The sequence below is a fragment of the Perognathus longimembris genome, chromosome 4 (assembly GCF_023159225.1).
Source record: "Perognathus longimembris pacificus isolate PPM17 chromosome 4, ASM2315922v1, whole genome shotgun sequence".
Taxonomy (NCBI): domain Eukaryota; kingdom Metazoa; phylum Chordata; class Mammalia; order Rodentia; family Heteromyidae; genus Perognathus; species Perognathus longimembris.
The window spans coordinates 53,718,963-53,745,076 of NC_063164.1; the positions used below are offsets into that span (position 1 = coordinate 53,718,963).

General features: G+C 39.4%; 1 protein-coding gene and 1 non-coding gene across 2 annotated transcripts in view; one reads left to right on the plus strand and one right to left on the minus strand.

Annotated features, from left to right (window-relative positions):
- Lrp2 (LDL receptor related protein 2) overlaps positions 1-26,114 on the plus strand; it is a 195,972-nt gene that overhangs the window by 80,940 nt on the left and 88,918 nt on the right. Inside the window, exons 17-31 of the mRNA XM_048345285.1 lie at positions 407-602; positions 2,439-2,564; positions 3,596-3,726; positions 7,463-7,600; positions 8,558-8,839; positions 10,710-10,952; positions 12,115-12,234; positions 12,336-12,452; positions 13,822-14,199; positions 15,299-15,547; positions 17,311-17,522; positions 18,581-18,765; positions 19,667-19,895; positions 21,174-21,351; positions 23,489-23,617. Coding sequence (XP_048201242.1) covers positions 407-602; positions 2,439-2,564; positions 3,596-3,726; positions 7,463-7,600; positions 8,558-8,839; positions 10,710-10,952; positions 12,115-12,234; positions 12,336-12,452; positions 13,822-14,199; positions 15,299-15,547; positions 17,311-17,522; positions 18,581-18,765; positions 19,667-19,895; positions 21,174-21,351; positions 23,489-23,617 — 2,913 coding nt within the window. The remainder of the gene's footprint in view (positions 1-406; positions 603-2,438; positions 2,565-3,595; positions 3,727-7,462; positions 7,601-8,557; positions 8,840-10,709; positions 10,953-12,114; positions 12,235-12,335; positions 12,453-13,821; positions 14,200-15,298; positions 15,548-17,310; positions 17,523-18,580; positions 18,766-19,666; positions 19,896-21,173; positions 21,352-23,488; positions 23,618-26,114) is intronic.
- On the minus strand, positions 8,142-8,248 carry LOC125350989. The gene has a single exon (XR_007210888.1). It is a non-coding gene; the product is annotated as a U6 spliceosomal RNA (small nuclear RNA).

The window sequence follows — 26,114 nt, forward strand, 5'->3', positions numbered from 1 at the left end:
CTCGGCAGTAATGCCTTGGGTTATCCCTGGTTGTACCTGGCGGTGTCAGCTCCTCAGAGCCTCCTGGGGTGGTAGTAGGTGAACTCAGGTATCTTTTTTTCAGCTGTTCTGCAATAAGAAATTTTTCCTGGAAGGTTGAACAAGGGAGTGAATCCGGCCCACAGCACTCCTGGTTCTGTTTATCAGTGTCATAACTATTCTTTGAGATCTAAACTTTGGAGAATAGGTATAGCCAAGGCTTATCTCCTGTTGTTGCTTCAAAATGTTTTACTTTAAATTTAACTCTCCCACATGTGTTCCAGGGCTGCTGTGCCTTGACTTTAATGCAAAACTTAAATATCAGCCACAGAGAAAAATCCTGTCTTATGTAATATGCTTAAACTGTGCCTATATTTTTCACTTATAGGAAGAGAGATTGTTTTAGCTAACAGGGTGGAAAATGTTGAAAGTTTGAGTTTTGATTGGATTTCAAGGAATCTCTACTGGACAAGCTCCTTGCGCCACAGCGTCAGTGTCATGAGGCTGGCTGATAAATCCAGACGCGAAATAGTGAAGCTAAATTTAAATAACCCACGCTCAGTTGTGGTCCATCCTTCTGCTGGGTAAGTGTGTTCATGATATCCTAAGATCCTGGGACTGGTATCTTTCACTGTCATGGAAACATACCACAAGGATCTGTCAAGTTGAACAAATAGAAGGATGAACTGATTTGCAATCACCTTCAATTTTATCCCTTTCATGTAAGCTTATACAACCACATTATCTCTTTCAAAAACCTTTCTTCTAAGTTACAGCTTTCCTGGTCACTGAAGTGTGAGTTTTCTGCAGTTGCAGAGGACCAAGCAAAGTGACAGTTTCATGGAGGAGGAGCGACTATACTGAATGCAGAATTATCTAGAAAGGCTCAGATTCTTACCCTGCTCTACTGCATTGCTTACGAAGCTTCGTAAAACCTGCTTAGTCATTCAGTAATCTCTAGAATGAAGGTTTCCAGATCACAGTTTCACTGTTTACTGTGTTGTACTTGGTGCTGTGAGACCAGAAAGCACAGACTAGCCTACATTATTCTTTTTTGGTTCTTAGCTTTCTTATACTCAGTGGCTAACACATTTGTGCAGAACAAGTCTGAGATAAGCAGTTGCATAGAATGAAATAATGAAGAGGGCTAGTGATTCATGCAGCCTGCTTCTTTCACATAGTGAGCTGTTAACATGTTACATATCAAATCCAGAAATGAAGGGGTATGTGTGATACCCATTATCAAGACAGTGAATCTGGGGCTCAGTGAAGTCAAGTGACTTGCAAGGGGCTCAATGTTAGCACTCAAACTCTAGATCTACCTATATACAGAGCTATGGGTCTAACAAACTTCTTTGCTCATTTGAGTATAGTTTTATTTTCTCTGGAAAATAATATAAGAAATAGAGTTTATAAATAGTACTGTTAAGAAATCCTAGGTCCCTCCAGAAAGTTAACCTGTTCATTTTTCTAATGTCTTTATCTCACCCTAAATCTTTGTTGGTGTGTTTGAGTGATGATGCTTCCATTCATTACCCAGAAATGTTTTTCTCTGAATTTATCAGTTCCTTATAGAAAAACAGGTGAGGAGTGACCTAGAAGGACCTGGATTTATGAAAAATTATATTTTTTATTATCTTTAGGTAGTTGTACAAAGAAATTACCATTCAACAAATCAGTTTATGTCTAATCCATCTTAATCCCTTTCACGCCTTCCTTCATTCTTTCCCATCCCTCCCAACTCTACTCCTCCCTGAATTTTCCTAGTGCCATAAGATATGCATTGCATCTTATGACTGCCTTCTCTCTCTCCTGCATCTTCTCTTCATTCATCTATCCCCTCTGCTTGACCTCCACTACACATCTTTCAAGCACTACTTTCTTCATTTTGTTGGACTATGAGTTAGTTTTTCTAAGAAATTACATGGTTTCAGTTCTCCCCTGCAAATGCCATATTTTGGTTAATACATTTGTGTACACTTGCATATAGCCCCATATGTGTTTACTTGTACATTCATAATTTAGCTTCCACATATGAGAGAGAATATGCTATATGGAGGGCTTGTGGCCAGCCTAGGAGTCATAGTGAGACTGTCTCAACAAAACAAAACCCAACAAAAGTAACTCAAATGTCTTTTCAAAGAATTTCTGGGTAACATTAGTTGTAGGTGTTTGTTTTTTTTTCTGCCCTGGGTCTTTATTTTGATGCCACTTTTATTTATAATAGTGTGTGTGTGTGTGTGTGTGTGTGTGTGTGTGTGTGTGTATATATACTTTAGTAATTAGATAGTCCCATCACCTGTACAGAAAATGAAATTAATTGAAGCAAATTTCTAGAACATCTCTTTGTGTTCCATTTACTTAAGCCAGGCAATCTATGCAAGTGTTAAACATCTTTGACTTGTTACCTCTTTTTCTAGGTATATCTTCATCAGTGATTGGTTCCATCCTTCTAAAATTTTTAGAGCATGGGGAGATGGATCTCACCTTATGCCTATAGTCAACACTACTCTTGGATGGCCCAATGCATTGGCCATTGATTGGGGGTAAGTTGAAAACATCACATACGACTGGCTTCCCACTTCCTGTGCAACATACAGGAGGCACATTGGGTAACAGGCTAGTCCTTAAAATGGGAGAAGGACATTGAATGATGTAAGAACACGAAGAACACAAATACAGTTTGCCTAACTACTGGTGGGACACAAGTCAGTCTAGCCTTAAATATTTTGAGGAAGGTGCTGGAAATAGAAGAATGATTTAGTTGAGGGAGGCTGGAGAAGGAGTTTGTAAGTTCCAAACCTCACTAGAAGTTGACAGGGATATGATGAAATGTAAGAGCTGTGTACTTTCTTTCTGGGGGCATCTTGAGATGCTCAGTCAACAAATGTACATTTGTTTATATGCATCTTGGGAAAAATGTTTTCAAGCATAAGTATAGTTCTCAAGCACTGATGATCTATTTAAAACAATTGAAATTAAATAAGATAAATAAGCTTAGAAATAGGAAATATCAGATTAATGTATGGGAGAGAAAGGAGAAAAAATGTATTCAACCTTTTAAACATATATCATGACCAATATTTTCTTAATATGCTGGTGTTTTTTTTTTTTTGGCCAGTCCTGGGGCTTGGACTCAGGGCCTGAGCACTGTCCCTGGCTTCTTTTTTTGCTCAAGGCTCTAGCACTCTGCCACTTGAGCCACAGCACCGCTTCTGGATGTTTTCTGTATATGTGGTGCTGGGGAATTGAACCCAGGGCCTCATGTATACGAGGCAAGCACTCTTGCCACTAGGCCATATCCCTAGCCCAATATGTTGGTTTTTCAAGGCAAAAATATTTAAAATTCCTAACTAACTCAAGGATAAGCAGCATTTCAAGTTTTTTGAGACAATTAATTGAAAAGCATGCGATGAAGACTTTTTCTGGGAGGCATAAAACTCAAATTTTCAATGAATATAACAACTTTTAAGACCTTGTGTAAACATTCTGAATGAGCCTGCAGAGTGTAAATGGGGTGGCATGCAGGGGCTCAGCCAGCTTTTGGATAATAACATGAATTATTTCATTATTCTAGATCATCACGATTATACTGGGTCGATGCCTTTTTTGATAAAATTGAGCACAGCACTTTTGATGGGTTAGACAGAAGAAATCTGGGCCATATAGAGCAGATGACACACCCATTTGGAATCACCATCTTTAAAGGTATGTTTTGAATGAATGCAAAGAATGTAAGGTCTTATACTTTGCAGGTTTAAGAGTAAACTCATCACCATTTGGTATAGTCACAGTTTGGGAAAGTTTGTAACTAAAACACCAGAAAACCTACAATGGTGCCATGATCTACATGGACATAACAGTTGGTTTGTTGAAGAAAAAATTCACCCTTAGAGTGTGTTGTTTTGGATACATTTAGATATTGATAACTTTTATGAATGTGTTTCACTATATGCATTTCATGTATACAATTCCTGAATGTGTACTTGGTATTACATAGGAAATAATAGTAAGGTTTTACCTTCATTATTTTCAGACTAACACAGCAAAAGCAGTTTATAGTAACTTTGGAAAGGCGATTACATATGTACCACTGTATTCTCATTGGATTGAAGCCTTTTAATTAGAACACTGGGTAACTGACATCATCTGTTACAAAGAAATTGTAGGCTCCAAATTAAAAAAATATTTATTAAAAAATGTTCTGGTAGTGGAGATTGGACAAGGATCTCAAGTGCTCTGCCACTGAGTGATATCCCCAGCACTGAGTTACAGCCCCAGGCCAGGAGGAAACCTATGAAGAACAGAAAGACACAGTTGTTTCTTCAACAATTCTGGGAAATAATCTTCATGTTACTAGTAAAGATTATTCCCTGGAAGCAGGGAATTCTGGGAAAGTGCAGCCATACCACGCAAACTATCTTCTCCCAGTTCCCCTTTGCTCATACTTGCTAGGATGGTACTCTTATTACTTGAGCCACACACCTAGCCTTTTTTCAAATTGGGACTCATGTTTTCTTGCCTGTGTCGGCCTCAGGCTATCATCCTCTTATGTATGCCTCTAGCTGGGATTACAGATGTAGACCGATGCACATTTGCTAGGGTCTCTCTGCCATTTTGCCCAGGCTGGTCTCAAACTGCAGTCCTCTTGAATTCATTGTGAAGTTCTCTTGAGTAGTAAGGATTATAGGCATGAGTTGCCATCATCCCCTTTACTGAGCATAGAAATGCTTCTATTGAGTGAAATTTCTGGGAATAAGAATGCAACCTGGCACCATGGCACAGGTGGCTCAGTTAGTCTTGAAAATGGCTCTGTGACTGGTTATATAGGGTGTACACTTCGCAGATGTGCTAGCCCAAGAGAGTGAGGAGGGATGAACTCTAACCTGGTTGTGTGAAACAAACCTAATTTGAGGGGTAACATTTTGTTGAGAGCTTCCGGAGGTCATATGTATATGTTCTGTGTTTCTGGCAGAAACTTCCTACTTTGAATAATTAGCATAGCACTTCACAAAATTAGACAATGACTGCAAATCAAGAGTTTCACACATGGAATAAAGAATAAATAGTAAATATGTTTATATCCCATTCTGCTATCCATTTGTATGTGGAATATGTAATGTCAAAAAAATTAAATGGTTTTGTGAAATTTTTGATGAGCTGAGTCAATTGTAAAACAATATTCATTCCATACATTTACTCTTCTTTCTTTATGATGGTAGGCACAAGCCATTTGTTGCTGTAGGAACAATATGAGTGTTCTCTGATGGAATATTTGGGGATGAATAAAAATGCAGTTTTAGTATCTTTTAGTTTCATCAATACGAAGAAGATTTGAGTGTACAACACATGGTGGGTTGGTGCACACTCTCTGTCTCTCTCCTTCCCTCCTTTCCTCCTTCCTTTCTTTTTTCCCTCCTTCCCTCCTTTTCATTTTCATTTCCCTTTCCTCTTCTTTTCTTTCCCAGGTTGTCCTAGAACTTGCTGTGTAGCCCAGGCTGGCTTAAATTTGTAATCATTCGACTTCACCTTTCAGTGTTAAGATTATAGCCCTGCACTACCATTCCCAGCCTCAATATAAATTCTTGTGGAAAGTTTGTTTTGTTGTGTGTTACATATATTTATATTATATTTTATATTATGTAACATTTTGTCCAAAGACTAGATCTCGGGCTGGGAATATGGCCTAGTGGCAAGAGCGTTTGCTTCCTACACATGAAGCTCTAGGTTCGATTCCCCAGCACCACATATATGGAAAACGGCCAGAAGGGGCGCTGTGGCTCAGGTGGCAGAGTGCTAGCCTTGAGTGGGAAGAATCCAGGGACAGTGCTCAGGCCCTGAGTCCAAGGCCCAGGACTGCCAAAAAAAAACACAACAACAAACAAAGACTAGATCTCCTTCAGTATACACAGCACAGGAGTAAAAGTTGGATTGGACCTCTTATCTATTATCAGATAGTTTACTGAATGGTAGGACTCTTAACTGTGAGTGGAGATAAGATTTAGTGAGTTCAGTGACCCACTAGTCATGGATTAGACCACAGATAAGGAAACTTGGGCTAATGATAACAGTTGTGACTATGTAGGCATTCATCTGGTTAGCTGGAATTTCTAATCACACAAAGAGAAGATTTCTCTTCTCCTTCCTTCCCTTCTTTCCTCCCTCCCTCCCTCCCTCCTTTCCTTCCTTCCCTCCTTCCTTCCCTCCTTCCCTCCTTCCTTCCTTCCTTCCTTCCTTCCTTCCTTCCTTCCTTCCTTCCTTCCTTCCTTCCCTCCCTCCCTCCCTCCCTCCCTCCCTCCCTCCTTCCTTCCTTCCTTCCTTCCTTCCTTCCTTCCTTCCTTCCTTCCTTCCTTCCTTCCTTCCTTTCTTCCTTCCCTCCTTCCTTTCTTTCTTAGGCAGGGTGTTAGTCTGTATCTGGAGCTGACCTGGAATTTAAGATTCTCCTACCTATCTAAGCCTACTGGGTTAGGGCTACCATACTTCCTTGCATCCTTTTAGTTAGTATAAAGTAAACAATTTTTTTCTCTGCAGAATCTTGCTTTGCCTCTCTTTATTGTTCTGAGCACCATGGAGCACTGGTATGGTATAGGCATATGTATACTTGTATAGATAATTTTTATTAATTACCAAACATACACTGAAAGTTCTGGGATTTTTTTTGGAGCTGGATTATATTTTATTTTCTTGATAGTGATTTATTAAAGTTGACTGTCATCCATATGTGCATATAAATTGAAATTACCCAGAATATTTCAAAAAATGATAATCTTGCACATAGGTGGCTCATACCTCTAATCCTAGCTACTCAGGAGGTTGAGATCTGCGGATCAAGATTCAAAGCCAGACAGCTAGTTAACCTACTAAAAGCTAGAAGTGGAGGTATATTTCAAATGGTAGAGGGTTAGCCTTGAGTGGAAAACCAATCATGAACCCAAGGCCCTGAGATCTAGCCCCCTAGGATTGACATATAAAAAAATAAATGTTTTCCTGAAGATTCAGGTATGGTTATGGATTATGGGCTTGGAAAAGATATTAGATATGGTGTGGTTCACTCTCTTAATATGGTGAGATATTTGCCTAAGAGTTTTCATCAGATTTGTGCTTTAGCTGGCGTAAGAGCTCTGTCTTCTGGAGCTATGAAATACTGAGATTTTTTTACTTTTATTTTTACTTATGGAAACTTTAACCTAATTACTATTAAATGCCATCATAAAACTCTATATGTGTTTGAACCCGAACCATGATATCAGTAAAATGCAGGTTTCCAGAAGCATTCTGAGCGATACTAGTTATGGAAAATGGTTCCAGAAACCAATTACAGATATTTGTGGGTAAAGATTTCTCAGCCTCACAGGAAGCATCAGCAGTCTATTTCATTTTCTCATGTGATTTCTTTGTAGGGAAGCTAAAACTGAAAACATGAACTGCTGTGTTTTTTTCTTAGATTCTGTATTCTTCACTGACTGGAGGCTGGGTGCTCTTGTTCAAGTCAGGAAGTTAGATGGGGGAGGCATGACAGTTATTCGAAATGGCATCACCAACATCATGCATGTGAAGTCCTATGACAGGGCCATCCAGACTGGTAAGTGACCTTGTTGAGCTTTCTTTTGGCAAATGGATGTGTGCACTTGATATGGTGACTGCTTTCTCTTATAAGCATTTAGGTAACACAGCATTTTGACCGTGTCATTTGATTCTGTCATCCATGTTGTTCAACACTGTATGATGTCACATTTCCATTCAGCTGTGCTGATCCTAAAAGTGTTGTTGAGAAATACACATTTCTTGGCACTTTACTGTACTTGACTGTTCTATTTGTTAGGCTGATTTCCAAGAGGTCAGTTGATACTTCTTTTTTTTGGTTGTTTTGGTACTGGGACTTGAACTCAGAGACTGAACTCTTAGTGTGCTTTTTTTCCTTTTAAACATATAAATGATTTAATTAGGCTTAATTAAGTTTAGGATACTATTTTATGAGGGTAATTCCCATTTGTTAGAGCAAAAGAGATATCATGTAGCCTTGGAGTTGAGGAACAGCTTTGATTTGGGGTAGAATTTGTGAGTCCACAGCTTTCTGATAAAACTTGCGCTGCTTTGTAACCTCGTATTTCTCTTTTTCTGTGAAAAATATGGAATGCTTCATGAATTGGTGTGTCATCCTTGGGCAGGGGCCATGCTAATCTTCTCTATATTGTTCCAATTTTAGTATATGTGCTGCTGAAGCGAGAACCAGCTTTTTTTTTTTTTTTTTAATATATACTAGTGGATGGCACTCTACCACTAGAGCCACACTTCCACTTCCAAGTTTATGCCAATTAATTGGTCTAATGGTCTCAGATTTGTGTGCTCTAGCTATTTTGAACCAGGTTCTTCAGATCTCAGCCTCCTGAGTAGTTAGGATGATAGGTGTGAGCCACCAGCTCAAGAGCCACTGGCACTCAACTACTTGGTCCTTCTGGGGCTGGGAAATATTCTTTTTTCAAACCTGCAATCCACATCATGGGAACATGCTGACTGATCTCTGTCTTTGCCTTGGCAGGGTCTAACTTCTGCAGTCAGCCCACTCACCCCAACGGCGACTGCAGTCACTTCTGCTTCCCAGTGCCAAACCATCAGCGGGTGTGTGGGTGCCCCTATGGGATGAAGCTCGCTTCCAATCAGCAAACTTGTGAGGGAGACCCAATCAATGAACCACCCACGGAACAATGTGGTTCCTTTTCCTTTGCATGTGACAATGGCAAATGTGTGCCCAACTTATACCGCTGTGATGGAGTTGATGACTGTCATGACAACAGTGATGAGCGTCATTGTGGTGCATTTAGTAAGTAGCTAGCTGCGCTCTGGACATTCTTCCTGGGATAAGATTACACATGAATAGAAGCTTGGGTTATGGGGATGGGAAAAATAGTTTTTTAGATTTTTTTTTAAAAAAGGATATCAGCTCTCCAACATGTACTGTGAAGGCATTTTAGGAAACTAAGTAATAAATTTCACTCCTAGGTAATATGACAGGTGATGTGTGGCATCCATTTAAGGTATCTTCCATGAAATTTGTTTAGACACGAGCTGTTTAGACTAAGGCAGAGTCATTGCATTTTTTTTTTTTTTTGGCCAGTCCTGGGCCTTGGACTCAGGGCCTGAGCACTGTCCCTGGCTTCTTCCCGCTCAAGGCTAGCACTCCGCCACTTGAGCCACAGCGCCGCTTCTGGCCGTTTTCTGTATATGTGGTACTGGGGAATCGAACCTAGGGCCTCGTGTATCCGAGGCAGGCACTCTTGCCACTAGGCTATATCCCCAGCCCACGAGTCATTGCATTTTGATTAAGTTTCTCAAAAAAGTTAAATCAGGGCTGGGAATGGAGCTAGGAGCAGGCAGGAAGCCTTGGGTTCGATGTACCAAAAATATAAAAGCAGAAACCAAATAAATGGATTGGAATGAGTATTTGCAATCACAGACTTGGAAAATCTCTATGTTGTGTTTTTTTTTTTTTTGCCAGTTCTGGGGCTTGAATTCAGGGCCCGAGCACTGTCGCTGGCTTCTTTCTGTTCAAGGCTAGCATTATACCACTTGAGCCCCAACACCACTTCTGGATTTTTCCATTTATGTGTTGCTGAGGAGTTGAACCCAAGGCTTCATGTATGTGAGGCAAGCACTTTACCACTAGGCCGTATTCTCAGCCCTGTGATCTTCATTTTTATGTTCTTCTTTTTTATTTTTTTTCAAATTTTTATTATCAAACTGATGTATAGAGAGGTTACAGTTTCATACGTTAGGCATTAGATACATTTCTTGTACTGTTTGTTACCTTGTCCCTCATCCCCCCTCCCTCCTCCCCCTTCCCCCCCCCCCCACCCCCGGTGGTGTTCAGTTCACTTACACCAAACAGTTTTGCAAGTATTCCTTTTGTAGTTGTTTGTCTTTTTTTACCCTGTGTCTCTCAAATTTGGTATTTTTATGTTCTTCTTTATGTTACTTTGAGATAGGAAGTTTGGGACCTAAGTATTCCATTAAAGTTAAAAAAATTACAAAGTGATCAAAACCTTCAGAAATCTCTATCAAGGATAGAATAGAAGTAACAATAACTTACCTTTTTGGAGAAATGGAAGAGTAATAGGGCTGGGGATGTAGCCATATAAATGTGTATACACATATTGCCAGGCTTGTAAGCCCTGAGGATGAACCTAAACCCCGCTGGGGCTATATAGGAAGACAATGTCTTACAAAAAGTATATGGAGTACTTCAAAAGGTGTTTGGATCAGGCATTGGTGTCTCACACCTGTAATCCTAGCTATTCAGGAGGCTGAGATCTGAGGATCGGAGGTTTGAAGCCAGTCCAGGCAGGAAAGTCCATGACACTCATTTCTCCAAGCAACCACCAAAAAGCTGAATGTGAAGCTGTGGCTCAAGTGGTAGAGCACTAGCTTTGAGCAAAAAAAGCTCAAGGACAGCATCCTGGTCCTGAGTTTAAGACCTAGGACTGACAGCCAAGCCAAAACAAAACAAAAGGTGTTTGATATATGATAGATACTAAATAAATGATGATGATGATGGTGGTGATGCAAATTTGGTGCACATTTTTCCTTATTGAGTAATGGTCCACTAAAATATAACTTGGCCTTTAGAAGGTGAGAACTGATTTAAATGGCAGTACAAGCACAATGTCTTCATTACCAATTTGTGGCTGTTGTAGATAATACTTGTTCACCTTCGGCATTTACCTGTGCCCACGGAGGGCAGTGCATCCCTGGACACTGGCACTGTGACAGACATAACGACTGCACGGATGGCAGTGATGAGCAAAACTGCCCCACCTATGCACCTACTGTCTGCCCTCAGTCCTTCTTCACTTGCGATAATAACCACTGCATCTCAAGAAGCTGGGTCTGTGACACAGACAATGATTGTGGAGATGGATCTGATGAAAAGAACTGTGGTAAGTTTGGAATGCATTTGTTGGTAAGCTGAGTAAATCCATATGCACCGTCAATTGATCGGGTGCTCTTTCCACAGATCCTCACAATTCCCATTCCATTGTAGGTACTCCTTTTGTCATGCCTGTCAATCCCTGTGTCCACAGATGTGTACCTGCAAACAGGAGGCTTTGAGTTCTTCTACAGATACTGAGCTTTATGGAAGCAAAACAAGATTGTCTCTGATGACATTCATTCATATAGGAACTTAAAAAAAAATCAGACCCAGAGCCAGGTTCAGTGCTATGCACTTTTCTCAGCAGCTTGAAGGCTAAGGCTGAAGCAGGAGGATTGCTTGGGCCTAGGCTTGGGGAAAAAAGAATCCCTTAATTAATAATTCAGATATTTAAAACAATTACAAAAATACTATATAAACATGTGCACCATTATACCTGGCTTGAAATATCTAATAATCTTATATAGCTGTTTTTTATTTTCCTAGTTGTCATTCCTTTAGGTTAGTCATTTATTTCCATATCTTCAATAGTAATTTAAGGTATAGCAGAGCTCTCTGGAGTAAATTTTAGTCAAGTTAATGACTAGTTAATGACAAGTCAATTTTCTCTTAAAGTTGTTAGGCTTTGAAATAAATCACTTCTAATTTTTGAATTCCATGAGTCTTCAACAGTCACTTTATTTTGTGACTTGGAGTCAGCACATGTGACTCGAAGGCTATACCTTACTTAGTAGGTCTTTGGATTTTAGAATTGTTCTGTTTAGACATTGGGTTGAACTATCAGTGTGATCTGTCTATACACTGTTGCTGTGGGCATGTGGGTTGGGTTGCCTACACTGCTTAGTTGGCCTCCATTGGATAGTTAGTTCTTCTACACTCAGAGACTTACTGAGTATTTGTGAGCTGTAGTGCCAGTCCAAAAACATGGTACTCATTTTGACTGTCTTCTATTCATCATGATGTAATCACATTTTTGGACTCTTTCCTGTGATTGTGCAAGTTTTGAGATGTCTTGGTGGGCTGACTTTGACAAAATTTCTGATTTGAAGGAATTTTGGACATATGTAAATCTAAGATAACGTATGTAGCTATTTACTGGGTGTTTTTCAGTTTGGTATCTATTGAGCAGGAAATAAACTTAACTTGGCTTTATTTTTCTATGCCATTAGAAAATTCACAGACTTGCCAACCAAATCAGTTTCGTTGCCCTGATCATCGGTGTATTGGCGCATCCTTTGTCTGCGATGGGGATAAGGACTGTGCAGATGGATCTGATGAGATTGGTTGTGGTGAGTGGATTGCTTTTCTTTTCTTGCTGTTTAGAAGAATCCCCATGTCTAATCATTCTAACTCCGAGCTAATTTCTAATGCTCTTCTCTTCCATCCTTAGTATTAAACTGCACCAGTTTTCAGTTCAAGTGTGCTGATGGGAGTGAATGTATTTCTAACAGCTATCGTTGTGATGGTGTTTTTGATTGTGCAGACAACTCTGATGAAATTGGCTGTCGTAAGTACCATGTGCCAGCTTAATTCACACAAAGAGATCATTTCTTTATTTTCCTAAAACAAAACAAAACAAAACAAAACTATTGCTGCTATCACTGCTCTGTCAAAATTGGGGAAAGGCATCCCAAATTGCAAAGTATTCTTAAAAGAATCTAGTATTAAATATATTTTAAGAATCTAGAAACTACCAGAAAAGTTTGCAATTGGAAAATCAATTATTTGTATAAATATGTCCTTCAAACAGTTTCTTAGGTGGTTTAAACATGTCTTAGACATTTTCATTTTTCCCAGGACATTCCAGATTAGTAGGTTTCAAACTTTTGAGACTTTGCTGCATTTCAAGATGTGTGATTGGCTTCTTTTGAATCTCAATTGAAAAGTTTAATCCATAAAAATAAAGAAATAGGGGACTGGAGGGATTTCAAATGGTGGAGGGCCAACCACGAGCAAAAGCAAACCAGTAAGCCAGGCTTCTGTAGCTCAAGCCTGTAATCCTAGCTATTCAGGAGGCTGAGTTTTGAGGATGGTGGTTTGAAGTCAACCCAGGCAGGAAAGTCCATGAGACTCTTATTTTCCATAAACTATTCAGAAAAAGCTGGAAGTGGCACTGCGGCTCAAGTGGTAGATGCTAGTCTTGAGTACAAACAGGCTCAGGGACAGCACCCAGGCCCTGAGTTCAAGCCCCTGGAGCAGCAAAACAACAATAACAACAACAACAACAAAACAGTGAAAAAAGAATTGCAGAAATTCAATGATGACTCTTTAATAGAAAGATGGATACATTCTGTTATATTGAATCTGCTGTTGAACAAATATTAAAAATGTAGGAAGTAGTTTGACTCAGGATCTCATATTCCTTGAGTTATACATTCTCTTCTTAAGTTTCTTGTCATATCCACAATCTGATACATAGAACTATTTCTGTGTACCTCAGTGTGGGACAAGACCCTATGTCATGTTGGTCTTTAATATTAATTTTTCCATAGTTATTATTCTAAACCTACTACTGAAGCTTGGTGCTGCTAAACTGCAATCCTAGCTACTCAAGAGACTGAGATCTGAGGGTTGATGTTCTAAGACAATCTGGATAGGAAAGTCTGTGAGATTTTTTTAAAATCTCTAATTGACCACCAAAAAGTTGGAAGTCTAGCTGTAGTTCAAGTAGTAGGGCCTTAAGTGAAAAGGCTAAGGGACAGTGCCCAGACTCTTTAGTTCAAGCCCCAGTATAGTACACACCCACACCCATACCCCCCCCCCCACACACCCACACACACACCCTAGCAATTTTTGATCCAAAGTCATTTTCTCTGATTTCTAGACTAGACAATGGATTATAAATTGCCACTTCCCCTGTGCTTCTCTTCTTCTAGCAACCAGGCCCCCTGGTATGTGCCATTCAGATGAGTTCCAGTGCCAAGGTGATGGTGTGTGCATCCCAAACACCTGGGAGTGTGATGGACATCCGGACTGCATTGATGGATCAGATGAGCACAATGGCTGTGTCCCTAAGACTTGCTCTCCATCACAGTTCCGCTGTGACAATGGGAGGTGCATCTACAGAGCGTGGCTCTGTGATGGGGACAATGACTGCAGGGATATGAGTGATGAGAAGGACTGTCCTCCTCCGCCCTTTCGCTGTCCCAGTTGGCAGTGGCAGTGCCCTGGCTATAGCATCTGTGTGAATCTGAGTGTTCTGTGTGATGGCGTCTTTGACTGCCCCAATGGGACAGATGAGTCCCCGCTTTGCAGTAAGTTTTCTGACTATACCTTCTTGGCCTCAAATTCATTCTGAGCAGCAGCCTTGCATGCCCCATGTCCACTGTCACAATCCCCATGAAGCTTTTTAGGAGGGGATCTTAGTTCCTCTGTGACTTTAAATCTGTTAGGGGTAAAGGGAATTGAATTCAAGTAAATCATCAATGGATAATATTTCTCATTAAATCCTTTGCACTTGGCTATGTGTTTTTCCTTCTTTATATGTCATTGTTTCAAAAAAGGAGATCAAAGTAGGCTTGTAGATGGTCAAAATTAACTTGGGTTCTGTTGGTAATGTGCTCATGAAGTTTTCTAGCATTAATACTTTGTATTTTCAATCACAAATTGCCATAAAATAAATGAAGTTCGGGGATTTGTGTTTGCTGTGATTAAAATGCAGTGATTGGCATGTGATCCTAATTACTGTCCTTTCTTTCTTTCCTCTTTAATCAATGTTCACTCTCAGATGAACTGCAGCCAGGTATGATTGTGAAGTATTTAGATTCTTATGATTTCATATGTGTTGTGTTTGTGCTGAAAGTGTCCTAATGACCACAACTTCCCAGTCTAGTGCATGCTGTGTGTTGTGACTCTTAGGCTACTCACAGCAACAGAAGGTTCTTGCATCCCAGGCATGTGACCTGTCCTTGGGTGGCTTTATGCATTGCTGCCTTGTCCCCAACCATAAGGAGTATTAGTGGATATGTACTCTCTATTGTTCCAATTACTTTCCTTTCCCTGTGTTCACATTCATAGACACTTCACCCTTTCTCTTATGTATTTATGTCTTGTCCTTCATTTCTACATAAGTAGAAGAATTTCAGCAAGTGAGCTTTCTTGGCATGCTTTACCAATGATCATTTTGTTTACTTATGTCCACAGTATTTCTCCAAGGTTATCTTATTGTATCAAATGGAGTTATACTGGAGAGTTATAATGAAACAAATGATCTAAGTCTTGTGGATTATGTTCATCTAAGTGACTGTGGTCCTTAGCTCTTATCTGAGCATCACAGTGAAGGTAGCATGAGACATGGCTGATACCAAATCAAAGATGATTCACTTTTTCATTTTGTGATTATCTTTATTCTAGACCAGGACAGCTGCTCAAATTTCAATGGCGGTTGTACTCACCAGTGTGTTCAAGGGCCCTTTGGGGCTAGATGCATATGTCCACAGGGATACAAACTTGCCAATGATACTAAGACATGTGAAGACATAAATGAATGTGACATTCCAGGCTTTTGTAGCCAGCACTGTTACAATAGTAGAGGTTCTTTCCGGTGCTCGTGTGATCAAGATTACATGTTAGAAGATGATGGGAGAACTTGCAAAGTTACAGGTAATTAATTGTTAATCTTAAAAAATAAACCAACTGCTGCCAGTTTAATAGCCTATCCCAGAGCTTATGATTATCTGATATGCATAGGCACGTGTTAGCATTCACTAGGAGTCAGATTGGAATATTAGACATATTATGTAATATCTTCAACCTCAAAAGTCTTAATGGACTTTCGAAAACAGTAATTGAAACAATTACAGAACATTGATGATTTGCTTAGTATTTTAAATAACAGAATGGTTTTCATTTTATTTTAAATGATTTCTATATTATTATATATAGTAAACAATATAGTATGAGATATTATACTTAGAAATTGAGGAAAATTGCATATATGTTTATAAAAATACATAAAATTTACACACATTTATAAATACATAAAAATACAAATTATATGTATATAAATTTACATTTATATAGTATATATGTATGCTATATATATATAGTGTACATGTAACATTTTGCAATACTAGTGCTTGAACTCAGGGCCACACACTTTCATTTGACTTTTTCATTCTTGGCTTGAGTCATATCTCCAGTTCTGATTTCTATATTATATTTAAGTATCTTTATATAAGATACTTAATATGTATTCAATATGAATTCATATTCCAAAATGAATTCAGCTTCCAGTTTATGACAGTGATTGTACTGTGCATTAGAATTTCAGTGTGGCTGTTTTTAAAGTGACCAGGTGAAAGAGGATAAAGTCAGAAAGTTTCTTTGTAGGACAAGTAGATGCATAGATGGTAGGTAGTCCAGGGTGTGGCACTGGTCTTTTACCTTCACCATGTGGCTTCCATCTGGGATGTTGTTGTCCCAATCTTTCCTTCTTCAGAAAGTAGGAAAGAGAAAGAGAAAGGGGAGGGCAAACAGATTTCTTTTAAGGATGCATTCTGGAAGAGGATAAATCTTTTCTACTCACATCTTACTGATCAGAACTTAGTCACATGGTTGCTGCAAGCTTGATGGAGTCAGAGACCTTACTCAAGCTGAGTGGTCTTGGGTAGAACAACAATATAGCATGTCTTACTGCTTGCTACAAAGAAAAACAGGGAACAGGATGTTGGAAAGCAATTAAAATTCTGTGTTGTAGCTAAATACCTCAAGGAAAACAAAAAGGTTTAAGACATGGTTCTTGCTACAAAAAAATGTTTAAGACTTGACTTCTGTTACAGAAAAGCTTACATTTTAATAAGGAAGATAAGTAAAGTACAAAAATAAATACAGAACATGGAAGAAGGCAAGCTTCCTTCACATTGGCATTTACCCACTGAAAGATAATTCCAGCAAGAAAGACATTTCAGAAAGAATTTATTTTAAATACTCATGAAAATCATCTAATTGTTGAAGTTAAGAATGATGTGATTAAAATAATTCTTTTTTTTTTTTTTTTTTTTTTGGCCAGTCCTGGGCCTTGGACTCAGGGCCCGAGCACTGTCCCTGGCTTCTTCCCGCTCAAGGCTAGCACTCTGCCACTTGAGCCACAGCGCCGCTTCTGGCCGTTTTCTGTATATGTGGTGCTGGGGAATCGAACCTAGGGCCTCGTGTATCTGAGGCAGGCACTCTTGCCACTAGGCTATATCCCCAGCCCTGATTAAAATAATTCTTATTAGCCCTTTCTTCCCCATTACTGTGGTTTGGAATCATGAAAGTTACCAAAAGTATTGGTTACCAAAAATTACCAAAAGATGGTTAAGAGAGCCTGGGATTGTTTTGTTCTCCCAGTATCACTGACACTTTTGCCTTTTTTCCTTGGACAGCATCTGGAAGTCTTCTGTTACTTGTGTCAAGTGTGAACAAAGTTATTGCTGACAACATCACCTCTCAGGGCCACAATACTTATTCATTGATAACGGATGGCTCTTACATTGTAGCTATTGATTTTGATTCAGTCAGTGGTCGAATCTTTTGGTCTGACTTACGTCAGGGCAAAGTCTGGAGTGCATTTCAAAATGGAACAGACAAAAGAGTGGTAAGTCTACTTTCTACACACCATTGGCCTACCTGGCTCCCTGTCTTAAGTTTGTTTTGCTGCTGTTCATGTTAGTGAAGGTCCTACCTTCCTCACCCTTGACAGTTCTTAGAGTCCTTTCTGGGACTAAATTCAAGGCCTTGTGATTGCTAGTCAGATACTCTACAGCTGAGCCTTCAGCCAAGAAGCTTATCACATGAGGTCTGCATGTGTATGACTCCTCTCTGTGGGTGCTTAGGTAAGACTGTGGGCTCTTACAGATGGACTATCTATGATTCTGTCCTGTCATGTGGTGCAGAGACTTTTCATGTCTCTGAGGTTCCTTTTTGCATTCTTTTGTGAGTGAGAGCATAGGAAAGTATGAGAGTGTCAAGGGATTATTTTTCTTTAATTTAGTTAAATATCTCAATTCATTTCTTGGAGTTTCCCTTGACAGTTATGTTTCCTCTGTCTCTCAGGACTTTATTTGTCATTGTTGGCACTTAATCAATAAAGAAATGGCTCCTGGCATAGGAACATTTTAAGGATCATAAGGTTGTCAACATAGCAAATGGTCAATGCTGTTAGGTAGTGTAAGTGCAACAACTTTGGAAATCAAAATGAAACTACCTGCTATTTGAATAATAGAGTCATCTTATTATAGTCTGTATTAGAAAAATTTTGTATACTTTCCCCTAGAAAACCATACTTTTAGTTTACTGATTAGCCATGTGGACAACAGCTGTCACAGAACATGGTGTATACTAGGAGCTGGGACTATGGCCTAGTGGCAAGAGTGCTTGCCTCCTACACAGGAAGCTCTCAGTTCGATTCCCCAGCACCACATATATGGAAAACGACCAGAAGGGGCGCTGTGGCTCAGGTGGCAGAGTGCTAGCCTTGAGCGGGAAGAAGCCAGGGACGGTGCTCAGGCTCTGAGTCCAGGGCCCAGGCCTGGCAAAGAAAAAAAAAAAAAAAAAGAACATGGTGTATGCTATCTTCTAGATTTTTATGTAATTTCTATATTTTCACTCATCGAACTCTTTGGTATTTACCCTTGATTTTCCTTCTGGTTTTAGATCCATGACAGTGGCATGTTTGTAACTGAAACTATTGCAGTGGACTGGATAGGCCGTAACCTTTACTGGACAGATTATATTCTGGAAACAATTGAAGTCTCGAAAATTGATGGGAGTCACAGGACTGTGCTGATTAGCAAGAACGTATCAAATCCAAGAGGACTAGCATTAGATCCCAGAGTAAAGTAAGAGTTTTATTAACTTGGCGATGCAAGTATTAAAATGATTGCTATATATTTATATAATTAAGTTTCTAATTAATGCATGCAATAATAACCCATAGGCAGACCATTTAGCAATGACTTTGAAGAAAAATAGTCAGATTTTCCCGCTTCAGTTTCACATTGTTCACTAGAGCCCCTTTGTAAGTTGTATAAGCAAGAAAATTAGCTGATGGAGATAAAGAGAAGAAAGAAATTCTCCCATGTGAATTGAGCTAGATTTTAGAAGTTAAGATTCTATTCTGCATAATGGTGAATTAGGCATTTTATGTTTGATTGAGGAAGATTACTTAGATGTAAAGTATTACATACCAGTGATATTTATGATGAATCTCTGAGAAGGAATAAATTGATTGTCTTATCTAAAACATATCAGGGTAGACAAACAAGGACAGAAGGATTTTTCTGGATGAACTATTTATGATTTAAGCACACATACAAATCACTATTGAGACATTCCAGTGTCATTGTGCACTGTTTCTTTTATGAATGTTATAAAAACACCCAGAAGGCCTGTGATTTTATTATGATTATAGTTTTCCTTTGTGGCACTCAGAGGAAATACTAAGCTATGTCCATTCATTATGAGTTGGAGACATTGTATTTTAAGCAGAGCACGAACAAGATACATAATACTATTACTATTACTATTATTAGAATAATTATAGTCTCTTTTATTTTGGTTAGGAGTAATAGATTTCTTTCTTTTCAAATTTAATATCAGGAATAGTTTTAATTAACTTGTTATTTTCCATTGAGATTTGAGGCTTTCTATGTGAGCTGAGAAAGTTATATTATTTTAAAGAACAATTTTTTTTTTATATTAAGATATGCTCTCCAGTTGGTAACTAGCTTCTTTCCACAGTAATCATCTGATGTTCTGGTCAGACTGGGGCCGTCACCCACGTATTGAACGTGCCAGCATGGACGGCACTTCACGCACTATCATTGTCCAGGACAAGATCTACTGGCCCTGTGGCTTAACAATCGACTACCCCAACAGACTACTCTACTTCATGGATGCCTATCATGATTACATCGACTTTTGTGATTATGATGGACATAATCGGAGACAGGTGATAGCCAGTGATTTGGTAAGTTGGCAATGAAGGAAACCAAAGTAAAAATACCATTATGGCTAGAGTATCAAGAAGACTTAAGAAATTAATGTTCACATCAGTAACACCATCAGGCCAATCTAGGAAGTATCAACAACAGAAAGGGACAACACGTCCTCTGTTAATAGGATGAAAAGAAATATTTTGTATTATAATTCATGATCAGCTTGTGCCATGATGAATTAATAGCTTTTATGACTGAATCGGTTTGTAAATGGTGATCTCTTGTTTCTCTACCTTTAAAAAATTAATTTTATAGTTAATAATTTAACTACTTTTAAATTTTTCTAATTAATTTACAGCTTGGTGAATATGTATGTATGTGTGTGCGTGCACTGGATTGTGTGTGTGTGTGTGTGTGTGTGTGTGTCAGTACTAGGGTTTCAACTCTTCTTGTGCTTGCTAGGCAAACGGGGAGCACAGTGGCTGGGTGCAGTGGTGTATAGCTGCCATCCCAGTGACAATGGGAAGCATGAATAGTAGGACTGCTGCACAGGCTGATCCTTTCTTGAAAATAACCATAAAAAGGGTTAGTGTAATAAGCTCAAGAGGTAGAGTGCTTGCTAGGCAAGCACAAGGCTCTGAGTGCAAATCACATACTTCCAATAAATGCATAAATATTGTTGAATTAATTTTTATAAGTTAAATGGACAAGTTCAAAACAATATACCTTTATTGAAGAGCTGTTATTGACTTTAAGATTGCTTGCAAAAAAAAAAAAAGATTGCTTGCAGTTCCTGTTACTTAGAGAGTCCCTGAGAGACTTCCTTCCTTTCAGAAAATATGTACTTAAGCAGTAACAGGTTGATGGGAAACAGTGAATGGCTAGATAGCACTAGGAAAGGAGTGGTGAGGATGTGGGGAGTGAGGGGGGGGGTAAGTAGGGGGGTAAAAAGGGGGGAATGCCTGGGCCCTGCAGTAAACTTTGAGGAACTGGGTTTTTAAGTTACATCTAACCTCTAGCTAATTGGTGATCTGGAGAGACCTATTGCTTTCTATGCTTTTGTTTTATTTTCATTTTAGAATGAATGGCCAGTGTCCTTAATAGAATAGACATTTGTGCATTAAATTATTTTGAGTGTTATGGTGGGGTTTATTATTTTTTTTGGCCTCTTATACAAATACTTCTGGGTGTTTTTACTGATTTCTTAATGCAAAGAAAACCAAGTTCTTAACCAGATACCAATTTTAAGTTAGTTCTCCTTGGCTCTCATTTGTGGGTGAGAACAATTTTCATTGCCATTTTCTCCTCAGGTTCTGGTGCATCCCCATGCCCTGACTCTCTTTGAGGATTCTGTGTACTGGACTGACCGTGGTACTCGGAAGGTGATGAAAGCCAACAGATGGCATGGGGGCAACCAGTCGGTTATAATCTATAATGTCCCCCAGCCGCTTGGGATTGTTGCCGTGCATCCTTCAAAGCAACCTGACTGTAAGTGATCACACTGAAACATCCTGCCTGAGCGTTGCTTGGAAATCATGTCAGGAAATGATAAGTGCAGGCTGTAGCAGCTGATTTGTTTGGGAAATAGCTTTCTCTTTTCACTAACCACACTGCTCCATGCTCTACCCAGGCCTATACTGTGGGAAACTCAAGCCTTGTAGATTGTGTAGAAGACAATAGCATGTCTGCATTGGGTTGTTATATTCAGCAATTAGCTACTGCTGCTGTTATCTTTTGGAGCCTCATTTTCCTCACTGACATACTACCTTAAGACCCTCTTACCTTGCCCCTTGATGGCTTAAAGCAGCTTGTTGTGGGCACTCATTTGTGTGTGTGTGTGTGTGTGTGTGTGTGTGTGTGTGTGTGTGTGTGTTGGTACTGGTACTGAGGCTTGAACTAAGAGCCTAGGTGCTATCCCTTAGCTTTTCAGCTCAAGGCTGGTGGTGCTCTACCACTTGAGCCACAGTTCCACTTTGACCTTTTTGATGGTTAATTGGAGATAAGACTCACAGACTTTCCTGCCCAGGCTGGCTTCAAAGTATATCCTCAGAGTTCAGCCTGAGTTGCTAGGATTACAGGTGTGCGCCACCTGCATCCATCTTGGGACTCTCTCTCTCTCTCTCTCTTTCTCTCTCTCTCTCTCTGTATTTTATAGCACACTGCCTTGTAGGTAACACCCAAGTCACCCTCATGCAAACATGTGGTGTGGGTAGCAACTCAAAGATTTGGTTTTGCTTATGTTCTTCCTGGTAGTAAAGGGAAGTAAAGTAAGTGAACTAACATTTCCATAATCTTTCTGCAAAGCCCTCCACTTTTGTTTTTATTGGCAGTATTAGGATTTGAACTCAGGGCCTTGCATTGTCTAGGCAGGCACTCTACCCCCTAGCTACTCCCTTAATCCCTCTCTTCATACTTTAGAGTCTTACCTTGCTCTGCCTTGGCTTCTTCTCCTCCTACTTACTTTTACCAAACTCTGGATTATATACATCATGGGCCAGAAGCCTACTAGCCTAGTTCCAGCCCCTGAACTTTTGCACTAGCTCTTTGTTCTGTCTGGAACCTTTGCCTTCCATGTCTCTGTATGAGTTGCTTTATCATGCCATTTAAGATTCTGTTCAAGGAACATTCTAAATTTTATGCAACCATTTATTATTATCTTTTAGTATCATTTAATTCACTTAATTGTATTTCATTTGCTTTAAAAATAAATTAATGTATTTACTGCGAAAGAGATGTACAGAGTGGTTACAGTTTCATATGTAAGGCTATGAGTATATTTCTTATCAAACTTGTTACCTCCTCACTCATTTTTCTCCCACCTTCCCCCCTCCCCAATTCCCTCCTCCACTGAGTTGTACAGTTGGCTTATAGCATATTGTCTTCAAGGAACATTATTAGAGAGGCCCTTCTTGACTGCCCTATATAAATAGTCACTCCTCTAATAATTAATTCTTTTGTTCTTTACTTTCACATTCTAAAATTGCATACACACGTACATACAGAACTAAACTGTATGTTTTTGCCATGTTTGTATTATCTCTAGTGCTTACAATGATGTTGGGTATTTATCTAGTTAATACTTGACAGTTTTTGTGTGTGTGTGTGTGTGTGTGTGTGTGTGTGTGTATTAATAATTTAACTGGCATGTGTAGCAAGTACAGATAGTATCAAGAAACATCATGTGAGTTAGGGATGAATACAGGGCCTCTCTTTTCAAGGAGCTGAGACACACAAAGATGTCATCAGTGGAAAAATAAAAGATTATTATCTAATCAAAAACTTGGACAGCACTGTGTAAATGTCAAGGTCACAGAGCAAACATAAACCTGGTGTAAAAAGATGTGTTTTAGGTCAGGCAAGGAGACATATTATTTAGCATTGTATTTCTGTTACTAAGTTCCAGATCACCCAATGTGTTTGTTCATGGCTTGTTATAGACCAGATTGACCTGAGACTTTGGGTACACTCCACTCCTAACTTGTGTGCTTACACAGAGGTTACACAGTGTTCATGGCTCCAAAGACTGGGAGCCTTGGGAAGGATAACCACAGCATGGTTTTGTGGACTGTAAGGTAGGAGATTTTCCACTCACAGATGTGTTCTTTTCTGTTTTTTTCTCTTACAGCCTCGAATCCATGTGCTTCGGCCCAGTGCAGTCATCTCTGTCTGCTCTCCACCCAGAGTCCTCACTACTACTCTTGTGCTTGTCCTTCGGGATGGAACCTCTCTCATGATTCTGTGACTTGTGTACAAGGTACAGTATGTCCTGTTCATGTGGTCTGAAGATGGAGCTTGTCCTAGTTTGTACAAGCTGTGGAAATTCTCAGTCCATGTGGCTTAGTGGTAGAGTGCTTGTCTACTGTGCATGAAGCCCTGGGTTTGATTCCTCAGCACCACATAAACAGAAAAAGCTGGACATGGCACTGTGGCTCAAGTATAGTAGAGTGCTAGCCTTGAGCAAAAGAAGCTCAGAGACAGTGCCCAAAAAGTAAAAAGATTCTTGACATGTCTGTGGCCTGATTTTTCAGGTTTATTGTCTCATTTTTATGGTTATAACCAGTAATCAGTGATCAGCATTCTGTCCTTGATCTTCTAACTCTAATTTCTATACCTTTAGTATTACTATCTGATACTTTAAAAATCAGAGCTGTCTCTGTGTGCAATGTTTGAGTAATTTAATCTTTATCTCATCTTGGGCATATCTTACTAGGTTGATTGCTTCCCCAGTGGTAACAAGTGTACAAGAGGCGAGACTGTACTTGTGAGAGATGGTTCTTTAACCAGTCTATGCAGAAAGTTGACAGCAACCCAGCAGAAGTGTGACATTCTATTTTGGAGCCACTGGGAGCCACTGCCCCTTCCCATTCCATTTGGGTTAAGAGCAAGGACAGCCTGAGAGACATTTGGTGGATTGTTCTAGGGACTCCAAGAAGTAGAGAAGAAAACCCTCCTCTTCCTCCTCCTTCTTCCTCCTCTTCCTCTTTCTCCTCCTCCTCCTCTCCCCTTTCTCTTCCTCCTCTCCACCCCTCCTCCCTCCTCCTCCTCCTCCTCCTCCTCCTCCTCCTCCTCCTCCTCCTCCTCCTCCTCCTCCTCCTTCTTTTCTTCCTGCTTCTCCTCCTGCTCCTCTTCCTCCTTCATCTTTAAGTAGTTATACAAAATAATTCCAACCCAACTCTCTCTTTAGGAGGGAGTGTATACTTACATGTAATAAACTCTTTAAAAACCACTTAATGTGCTTAACAATCTGTAAGGTCACTTGAAACCTATTTCTGTGAAAAAGAGTTTTGGGCTTAACACTGGTGGCCCATGCCTGTAACCCTAGCTACTTAGGAGGTTGAGATCTGAGGATCTTGTTCAAAGCCAGCCAGGACAGAAAATTCTGAGAGACTATTTTCTCCAATTAACCAGCAAAAATCTGGAATTGGAGGTGTGGCTCAAGTGCTACAGTGCCCACCTTGAGTGCAGTAGCTAGATGAGAGCTTGAGGCCCAGAGTAAGCTCCAGTAATGGAGGAAGGGGAATTTTTATAGTTAGAAATATATTGCTGTGGACAAATAAATGGCCAATGATATATTCCTAGATGAAAGGATAATAGGGTCAGCATCTAGAGAGAAATTCTGTTTTCAAATGAAATGTTGAAAACCGAATGCAGCAAATATATAGTGCTTACAGGTTATGCAGATGTAGGCTAATAAAGATAAAAATTCCATCAGGATGTAATATTTAACATGGGACTTCCATGATGAAAGATTTTTAATTATTGACAATGATTACCTAAGAGTTTGGCATTCACTGTTTTTCTCCAGAGACTTATTATGCTCCTAATCCTTGTTGACATTGTTTAATTTAGTGTGTCCTCAGAGTCTTTCAGGAAAAGATTAATCTGGGCTATAGATATTTGGGTACAAAGAGTTCTTTCTCCACATATAGATGGACATTGGGGATTGGTGTGTTTGCTGTTACTGCCTGATGGGGATTGATAAGTGCTAATTCTAAGCAGAGCTTCTTTTTGTTTAAGAAATAACTCTGCTCATGGGTTCCCTCTGCATTGACTTTACTAACAGGCCTTTCTCAGTATTTCCTAGTTGCCTTCTGAGTACCAGTTAGATGAGGTGACTAAACAACTGCTTGCAAAATAGTGGTCACTTAGGTTCTTTTTATTACTATTATCTTTAAGTAGGTGTACAAGGTTCTTTTTGTAAAAGAAGTATGGAAGACTCAATACTATATATAGTTGAAAACATGTATTCATAATAGCCATTCAGTAGCCTTTAAAACAATATTTGTTACATATCTGGTATATCTTTAAAGGCATGTGAATGATACTGATACATGAAAGTGCAGATGTAGTCTTGTAAAAATATGTGTTGAAAACATCTGTGGGAAAACACAAATGCCAGTAGTGGATAGGATTGCATAGGGGAATTACAGGATTCTATTTTTTTTTCTAATTTTATATTATAAAATTCTAAGCCAGAACTTTTTAACATTTTTATTCTTCTGATTGGTGTTTATAAAAAATGTTTCCCACAATATCAACCAAGTAGACAGAGAATGCTTAAGCCACTACCCCTTATAATGTCCTTAGATCCCAAGGAGGCATCTGACTCAGTCTAAGGGAGCTGTCCTTGGCTTCCATGACTGCAAAATAAGAAAATCTTCCTTTCAATCTGCCAGGCAAGGCCACAGAATGACTTAGGTTTAAACACCATTTTATGTATGTATGTATGTATGTATGTTGGAAAAATGAAG